This window comes from Equus asinus, chromosome 7 (genome assembly GCF_041296235.1).
Source record: "Equus asinus isolate D_3611 breed Donkey chromosome 7, EquAss-T2T_v2, whole genome shotgun sequence".
NCBI lineage: Eukaryota > Metazoa > Chordata > Mammalia > Perissodactyla > Equidae > Equus > Equus asinus.
In genome coordinates, this window is record NC_091796.1 from 67,350,901 (window position 1) to 67,360,000 (window position 9,100).

At 43.5% G+C, this 9,100-nt stretch overlaps 1 protein-coding gene across 1 annotated transcript in view; it reads left to right on the forward strand.

Annotated features, from left to right (window-relative positions):
• The first annotated feature begins 1,586 nt into the window (after positions 1-1,586).
• Positions 1,587-9,100, forward strand: part of TMEM260 (transmembrane protein 260) — a 66,021-nt gene continuing 58,507 nt past the window's right edge. Inside the window, exons 1-3 of the mRNA XM_044773639.2 lie at positions 1,587-2,206; positions 6,905-6,936; positions 7,664-7,815. Of these exons, the coding sequence (XP_044629574.1) occupies positions 2,053-2,206; positions 6,905-6,936; positions 7,664-7,815 (338 nt within the window). The 5' untranslated portion in view covers positions 1,587-2,052. The remainder of the gene's footprint in view (positions 2,207-6,904; positions 6,937-7,663; positions 7,816-9,100) is intronic.

Consider the following 9,100-nt stretch of genomic DNA (forward strand, 5'->3'; position numbering starts at 1 on the left):
TCTTCATCATCCTTCATCTCTCTGTGACAACCTGACCACATATACTTCATTGACATCATTTCTTCCTTAGCTGCTTCTCGTACTTCACTCTCTTCCACGGTTCTCTCCTCTTCTGCCGCCATTCCCTAAAAGAAGAGATGGGCTAACATTTTGCCTCAACTTTGTTCTCGCTACACTTTGCTTTTGTCAACTTATTTATTCATCTCATCGTTACATGAACAACTCCCCAATTCATACTTCCGGGGCTGATCTCTACCTCCCAAACATGGGCAAAGAATTATGCCCCTTTAAAAGTAATTTGCCATGATAAAAATTTATCTTTTTATAAAACTCATGAGCAAAAGATGAAATGGATAAAAAGGGAATGAAGTATATGCTTGGCTCAGTCAGTATTATTCATTGGTACGCTCTTTCAGAAAACAGAGGAGACAGCCTGTCTTCGTAATCTATTGTTGGGTAACGAATACTCCAAAATTTAGTGGACTAAAACAATATTTATTATTTCACAGCTTCTGTAGGACAGCACTCTGGGAGAGGCTTAACTGGGTCCTCAGCGTGAGGGTCTCACAGGCTGCAATCAAGGTCTTGGCAGGAGAGAGTCATCTCAAGGCTCACATGGGGAGAGATGCACTCCCTAGCTCCCTCCAACGGTGTTAGTCTGTTAGTTCCTCGAAGGTTATTGGACTGAGGGCCTCAGTTCCTCACTGGCTGCTGGCTGGAGGTGACGCTCAGTTCCTTGCCATGTGGACCTCTCCAAAAAGCAGCTCACAACATGGTAGGTGGCTTCATCGAAAAGAGCCAATGAGAGGGCAAGACAGGTAGTGCCCAAGAGGGGAATGCAAGCAAGATGAAAGTCCGTCTTTTATAACCTAATCTTGAAAGCGACCTCCATCACTTTTGCCTTATTCTGTTGATGGAAGCGAGTCTCTAGATCTGGCCCAGACACAAGGGGAGAGGATTACACAGGGGAGAGAATATCCGGAGGCAGGGAACTTTGGGAGCAGCCTACCACATAGCTACTGCCCTCCAGGAACTTACGATACAGCTGAGAAAGCATTATGTAAGTACCTGAGGAAGACTAAGGGACGCAATGACGGCCACTCTATGCAGTGGATGTTAGCTACTCGGCAGTGAGACACTGTGTTCCTGTCAGATCGCTTGTACCACGGTTTCGATTGCCACTGATCTTCAGTGTATTCTGCTATGCATTCCACGGAGGTTGCCGTCCTCCTCTCCACTCCAGAATAATTGCTATAATGATGTAAAATGTAAGCTTAAAAATCCTACTAAGAGCTGTGCTATGTGGTTGTCCGGTCGTCCCCACTCTTTTTTGCATTGCAGCTAAAGTATTGTGACTCCGTTTCATTTCCCACTTTGCGGTCAAAGCTCCACCAAAATAAATACCTCTCTTCATTAAAGTAGGAGACCACTTTCCCACGACATGAGTTATTTAATATAGAAACAAGTTTCTCAACTCCTGTGCAGAGTTTTTCTCATGGTGTAAGAAAAAAAACAGACCAACTAGCTTATTTTAATCTTTCTGAAAATGACTCGGCGATTTAGTAGTTAGCACCTGGGCTCACGACCAGCCGTAGCAAGCGCGCGCTGGCCGCGTTTCCCGGCTCCCTCTGCCCAGCGCGCGCCCACGCCGGCGGGTCGGGCAGGGTGGGCTCCGGCGGGCGGGCCGGCCTTCCGTGCAGTTCCACCCCGCGCCGCAGGCGGCAGAGGCGGCCCGTCCCCACCCCGGGACCTCCATCCTGCTTCCGTCTCCGTCAGACGCGACCAAGTCGGCGCGCGGGGGGGCGGCCGCGGAGCCGGCGGCCCCGGGCCCAGGTTGCGGCCCGAGAGGCCGTCCCGCGCGAGCCGCTGCTTGGGGGCGCGCAGCAGCTGTCAGCCGAGGCGCGAGGGGCGCTGCCGGAGCCCCGGGCCTGGCTCTGGCGACGCCGCCGTCCCCCCGCCCGGCGGAGGCCCGCCCCGGAAGCCGCCGCGGGGCCGCGCTCGCCTCGCCGGGGCCTCGGGCTGCCGGTCGTCGGTCCTCCGTGCCCGCCGGCCATGGGGCTCCGCGGCGACGGCCCGGCCCGGGGGCGGGCAGCCCGAGCGTGGCCGCGGCGCTCCGGGGGCCTCGGCGGCGGCCTGGCCGTGTTCGGGGCGGTGGCGGCCGTGTTCACCGCCACGCTGCCGCCCTCGGTGCCGGGGGGAGACTCGGGTAAAGTACGCTCAGGCCGCCCCTGCCCCTCGCGTGCGCGCACCGCTCTCCGGGCCGGGCCGGGCGGCCAGGGAACGGGACCGGTGGCCATCCTGTGACTGGTCCCTTAGTCCTCGGGCTTTCGGGGCGGGCTGGTGCCTCGCCCGCTGGGACTCCCGGCCTGTGCCCTTCGCGGCTCATCTACCGGCCCCGCGTGTGCACAGGCGGGGCTGCCCGAGTCCCCGCGGCTTCAGCCCGGGCCCCGGCGGCGGGAGCGCGGGTTGGCGCAGGGGCTGGTGCGCAGGCGCCGCCCACAGGCGCGGGGAGGGAGGGGGGCGGAGAAGCGGGAGGGACGCGGACGCAGGCGGCGGGGGCGGAACGGCCCTGAGGCGGTGGCGGCGTGCTTGACAGCTGGCTGGGGCGCGGGAGGCGGCCCGCGGACCGTGTCGGGCGGGGCGCTGGCCGGGGCGGCGGCCGGGTGGCTGCGAGCACGCCGCCTCTGCAGCCGCGCGGGCCGCACGCGCCCCGGGGTCGCAGGAATGATGGTTGGGCGTGTAGGATGAGGAGGGAGATCCAGGGTTTGTTCCGCTGCCAAGTTAAGTGGCCCTCCAGTAATGCCTGGGAATGGCCAGCACGGTCAGAACGGTGCTGTCACTGGGGGAGGAGGCTCTATAGATTGAAGAAACTGAAGGCATCCTTATCTTGCCGCTGAAGAGACCCGCAAGTCGAGGGACTGAAAACGGCAGCCGTTGGCGTGCCGCGTTTTCCGGGGCCGGGCGCTCTTGCTGGGTCCGGGTTGCTGTCGGCTTGTGGGCTGCGCGGCGGTCCCCTCGGGCTCCCCTGGAGGAGGATTCGCTTCCAAGCTCAATCCGGTTCTCTGCCAAGTGGGTCCCTGGGTAAACTGACCTCTGTCAAGAGAGGGAGAGGGCGCCTGTGTCCGAGCCTCTGTCGCTTGTAACCTACCCCTGGAAGCGGAGACCGCTGCGCTGTTCTGTTCTGGGCAGTCTGTCCGTCCAGCCCGCGCCCAGGGGACAAGGTCACAATGAGGATACCAGGAGTCGGGCGCACGGGGGCGTCTTCAAGGCTGCCTCCCACGTTGAGGACTCTTGATGTTCCTCTACACGCCGTTCCCATTATTCTTTCTTTCAGGTCCTATTGAACAAAGGGGAGCAATGTTTCATTAGTACAGTGGGGAATGGAGTCACCATATTCCCAAGGTTTATGTTAATAGAAATAACTTTCTAGTTGCCGGAGTTTTGACATTAGAGAGCCTTCCTCAGGGGCTGTGTAGTTGTGTACCTTTACAAAAAGAAGAAAACATTGACAGTTACCATGGTGGTGTGAGCCTGAGGTATTGGGGTGGGATGAATAATCCTAACAACACTTATTGAGCACCTACTGTGTGCCAGGCACTGGTCCAAGCGCTTCATGTGGATTGTCCTTTAACCCTCCCAGCCCCTACTCTGTGCTGTAGGTACTGTCAATAGCTTCCTTTTATAAATGACAAAACTAAGCCTAAGCTGTGTCCAGAAGGACACAGCTAAAAAGTCGGGGCAGTCAAGGAAAGAAGCCAAGTAGATTGACTTGAGAACATGCTCTCTTAACCTCTGCTCTAAATTCTTTGTTAAATTTGTCATCACATATATATAGTCATAGTTAAAGTCTATTTAAAAATCTGTGATTATTGTCTTTATTACCGTCTTTTAGTTTTCTATGAAAAATAAAGTTATCTCTTCACTTTGAGTTACACAGTTTTTAGGTGTTCTGATTTGTTTAGTTTGATGCTAAGTAGTGGTTGCTTCTAGTATTTTGATGTTCATTTTTGGGGATGATAAATAAAGTTTTCCAAGTATTTCCAGTAAAATTTGTATAATATCTTTATAATTTTGTTCATATATTGAATGTACTCTTCCCCTTGTGTTTATGATATATATTTTTATCAATAAACAGCACATCTTAAAACTGATATAAAGCATGTATTCTTTTTCCTGATAAATATAAAATTATACTCTATAAATCCATCATATTGTGTGGCCTTTCCAAAACTCTTTTTTGCACCACTTGGTACACGTGGTTGATTTATGGGCCGGAGTGCTCATGGTCCCTTGGAGGAGAGGGTGGGAATCTACTTCTATTTGTTATTCTTGGGAAAAATAAATTAGCTTGTATATGTGTTTGTATATTTTAAGAATACTGTCTTTAAAAGATGCTACATGACAATATAATTGTATAATTAATATAAAATATAGAGGGAGCTGGTTTTTATAAAGCTTAAGCATCTACTAACAACTCTGAGCTTGCCACCCATTTGTGTCCCAGACAAAAAAGCTGTGGTTCTCAAACTTGACTGTACTTCAGAATTGCCTGGGCAGCTTGGCCCCAGGGCCAGAGGTCTTATGTAGGTTTGGGGTATGCTCAAGGGATCTTCAGTTTTAAAAAGCAGATATTTCTGATGCAGGTCATAATAAGACTTAAATTTGAGGAAACCTTAGTGTAAAGAGTTGAGAGCAAGGACCAAGTAGGCTTTTTTTTTTTACTATTCACTTTTTTTCTCTTTATCATATTCAATTTTAAGAGTTTGTTTAGTTTTTTATCAAGGATACGTTTATAGACTTTGAATGGTAGCATCTTTTCTACTTAGATTTTAGTTTAACATTTGATGAGAGTTGGTTATGGAAATTTGTCGCATTCCAGATTTATCTTTATACCAGCAACTCCAGCAAAGAATAACAGCATGTTGACTTTTTAATGGTAAAAAGAAGTTAGAGAAGACAGGCTATTTTTCTTAATGTTAAATGTAATTCTAAATACATTTTAAATGGAAGAGAATGAATAGTGACCTTGAAAATTTGAATGTAACTTTGCTTCATCGCACCTATAGAAATAAAAGAACCAAAAATTGATGAAAAGTTTGGGAGTGAAGACATAAGGGCTAACCCATTCTAGGGTAAAACTATAGAATATCCTTGACAGTAGTTACAAAGGGAACAGTTATTTTAAATATTTTTACGTCACAAACAATTTCTTTAGAAAGTAGGTAGGATACAAAAAGTGCCTTTGGTTTCTAAGGTGCCCTTGAATATCTTCAGAAAACTTAAAGGATGTTCTTAAGTAATAGACTTAAGTGAGCAATATCTGTCTTTGGGTGCCTTATGGGGCTTCCATGATGCAAGCAGTCACTCACCTAATATAGAGGTGTCTGAGCAGCAAGGGTGACAATGTGATAGGTCATTTTGTCAGCCTCTACGGGCAAGGCTTGAATTAGATTATGTGGCCAGAGGAGGGAGAGGTGGTGCTGTCTGGACAGGATCCTGAAATGGATAGGATAATATTTTCAGCTTAGTGGGAAAGAGAAATGAAAACAACTAACCAGAATATAAGGCAATCTAAATAGGGTGCGAAATAGAGAGGTCCAAGCAGGTTCTATGGAAGAGGAAGAAAAGATTAATTCTGATGGGGGAGGCCGGGCAGATATGTATAAGGAAAGGTGTCATGAGAAGGTGGCAATTGAACTAGGCCTTGAAGGATTTAGGAGAGAATGCCATGTGAGAAAATGAGTGATAAGAGGTGCGAAAGAGGACCGTTCCAGAGGAACAGTGGGTAACAGATTTGACTGAGGTTTTCATGGATATAAGCCTTGTAAAGGGACCTGGAGCCACAGAGGCCTTGCATGTCATCCTGAGGAATCTGAACTTCATTCAGTAAGGAGAGAGCAGCCGCTGAGAAATTTTAGACTAGGGATACGATCCAACCTTTTTTGGGGGGATGGGGGTGGCAGTAATAAGTGATTTCACTATGAAGATGAGTTGAAGTAGATTGGTCAAAGCTATTACTGTAGTCCAGGCCAGAGAGGATAAAGGTATAAACTATGGCTGGGGTAGTAGAAATTAAGAGTGTTGATATCCATTGAAGGATAGAAAATGGACATTAATATATTTCCTAATAGATAATAGTAACTTTCATTAATCATCAATAAGTATTAATTGATTTCTTACATTGTACTGTATTATAGTGTACAGGGATGTGTCAGAAATGGTCCCTGTGCTCTGGATACTTAAAATATTAACAAATAAGCATTGAGTTACTGCATCATAATTTTAGAAATAATTAATAATGGTGAGGAATTATAAAGAACTATGAAATAATATAATGCTTAATGTTTTAAAAAATATATGGTAAAGCTTACCAAAATAACCTGGAGCTAATAAGCATTTGGTGATTGTTTAAAGGTGTGTAACATAATTAATGTAGAGAAGATATCCAAATACCAGTTTAGGGCAGAATGGAACATTTTATGGAGTGTCCAAAACTCAGATGTCTGCACATTTTACATATGATAAGGTTGTATCTTTATAGACAGTTTTGGACTAAATTTTTGAGGGATAAAGAGCATATTACACTAATGCGCTGTAAATGTTTTTATATATTTGCAAGTGTATACAACTTTCAGGAGGGAAAATAAGCATTTTTTTTAAAAAAACTAGACTCCACCTATATTTCCACTGACCAGTTACTAAAAACTATCAAAGATAGTTTGTTCAATAAGACCTAAGGGGGAAAATATTCTTAGACTATTTCATGCTGTTAAATCTCTACAGATTTACAGTTTTATCCAGTTAAATTAATGCAAAACCCCAATGCAAGCATTTGGATTTTGAAAACTTTGGAGGAGTGTCATTTTCTAATAGTAATTATTGGTTTTACATTATTTTTTCACAGGGGAACTGATCACAGCCGCACATGAGCTTGGAGTAAGTATTAGTTTTATTGTTTAATCAATGCTCTCATTAACAGTTTTAGGAATTAAGAAAGTTTAATTAAGCATGGAGTAAAGTAGATTAATTTATTTTCAAACCCCAGTTTTTAGTAACTTATAAGTACAGTACGTGACAATTTACTTTAAGTTTTAAATCCAATTAAACTAAATTATAAAGCAAAGCCTTTACTATATATACAGTAGCTGGCTTATTATCACCCCAAATTTTGTATAAGCTATGGAGAATAAAATAAATCGGGTTAACAGTTTTAATAAGTTTATTATTTAATAAACTTTATTATGGTGCATGATCCCTTTAGGCAAGACCTTAGGACTGTCAGCATGGTGGTAATCCGATAGCAGTGTGGTCTTTCAACTTTCTAACCAATACGATATTTCAGAACCTGCTTTTTTTCAGTAGCCTTTTAAATGACCCTAATGTTCTGTGAACCCAGAGAACAAACTACTTAAGAACTGACAATGAATGTGTCACCCTTTCTCTAGGTGACACACCATGTGAGAGATGCTGCCAAATCCACTAAAGAAAATATTTATTTGTATTGGCACAAGAGGATTACAATGGAAAACCACTATTCAAACATTTAGTCATTGGCTCTTAGTCTTTATACTTGCCTGAGAAAAGGGCTACTTTTCAATTAAAGCCAGTGTGACTCTTCTTTTACGAGATGAAAACCTTCTCACTGTTGCTAATTTTTCCATAGGTTGCCCATCCTCCTGGCTATCCTTTGTTCACTCTGGTGGCTCAACTGGCAATTACCCTGTTTCCTTTTGGTTCAGTTGCTTACCGAGTCAATCTTCTGTGCGGCTTATTTGGAGCAGTAGCTGCATCATTACTTTTTTTCACCACTTTCAGGTAAAGTAGTTGATTAGTTAAAATTAATTTTGACTAGTTGGAGATGTAGCTTTCTTATAGCCCAAGTGTGTACATTAAAAAGAACAAATCTTTTGTTGCTTGGAATTCCTAATCACTCATGTGACTTCACTTTCTTAATTTACAATAGTTTCATATGCATTTGACTCCCTCAAATGATGACACAGTTGGTTCTGCTTCATACAATGGAGTGAAGGTGTCACCAGTTCATTATCACAGTTCTCTGGTTAGGCAGAACTAATAAGGTTTGTCATTTTATGGAGATGCAGATGGGCTGGTTTAATTCAACAACATGAAGTTCATCTTTTGATAAATGGTAAATATCATTTAATTACTCACAGTATTGCTGATGGGCAGCCACCCATCAGGTCTGAGCTAATACCAAATCGTCCTGTGTTCTAAATACGCACATGTTGTGTACTTTTTGAAATGAAGCTATTAACTAAGGAAATCAGTTTGGGATGTGGTTTTAGTAAGGTTTCACTTTGTTCCATTATAGCTGTAGGGAGGATAAGCAAATTAGACCCCACTTACTTCATGATAGAAGGCTTTCTTAGTTTAGAAGCCTACCCTGCTCTTAAAAAATGGGTCATTAGTTTAGGATATTTGTAAACTCATTTGTCTAACCTGTGCCTAAGAGGATTATAATGAAAAATACAAATTATACTTCCTGCAAAGGGAAAACCAAATTGAAAGACTTTCAGAAACTATTGCAGGTTTCATTATAAAAACAAATAATTTTTGTATGTAAATATAGTAAAATTTGAATAGACAATTTCAGATGTCACTTTTGGACACTAATGTTTTTATTTGCATTACTCATAATATTGCTCTTTGGTTAAATTCTCTCTAAATTCCCTTTTAATTATTTATAGAAAGGTAAAAGTTAAAATAATTATGACTCTAAAGCATACTTTAAATCTATTTGTGGAAAGCTGCCAGATTCAAATGTCATAATTGTTGATCATTTACCAAATTTTTATATTATTTAATGTGTTTCTATTTCAGTCTTATAGGTTTTCAGTAATAGCCAAATCTTTAAGTATGAAATTTTTAAAATAACATCTCTGCTTGTATTGATTAGTGTTACGAATACTTTCTTTTTCTAAATGATTAGAATAATCTTTATTAGAATTGTTTCTTCTGAATCTTTTATAATTAAGAATCTGTCATTATTTTTGTTGAGAGAAAAACTGATCTTTTTTTAAATATTTAAGTTGGAATTTAGAGCTTACCTGTTCTGTATTGAATGTATGAGTTATTAATT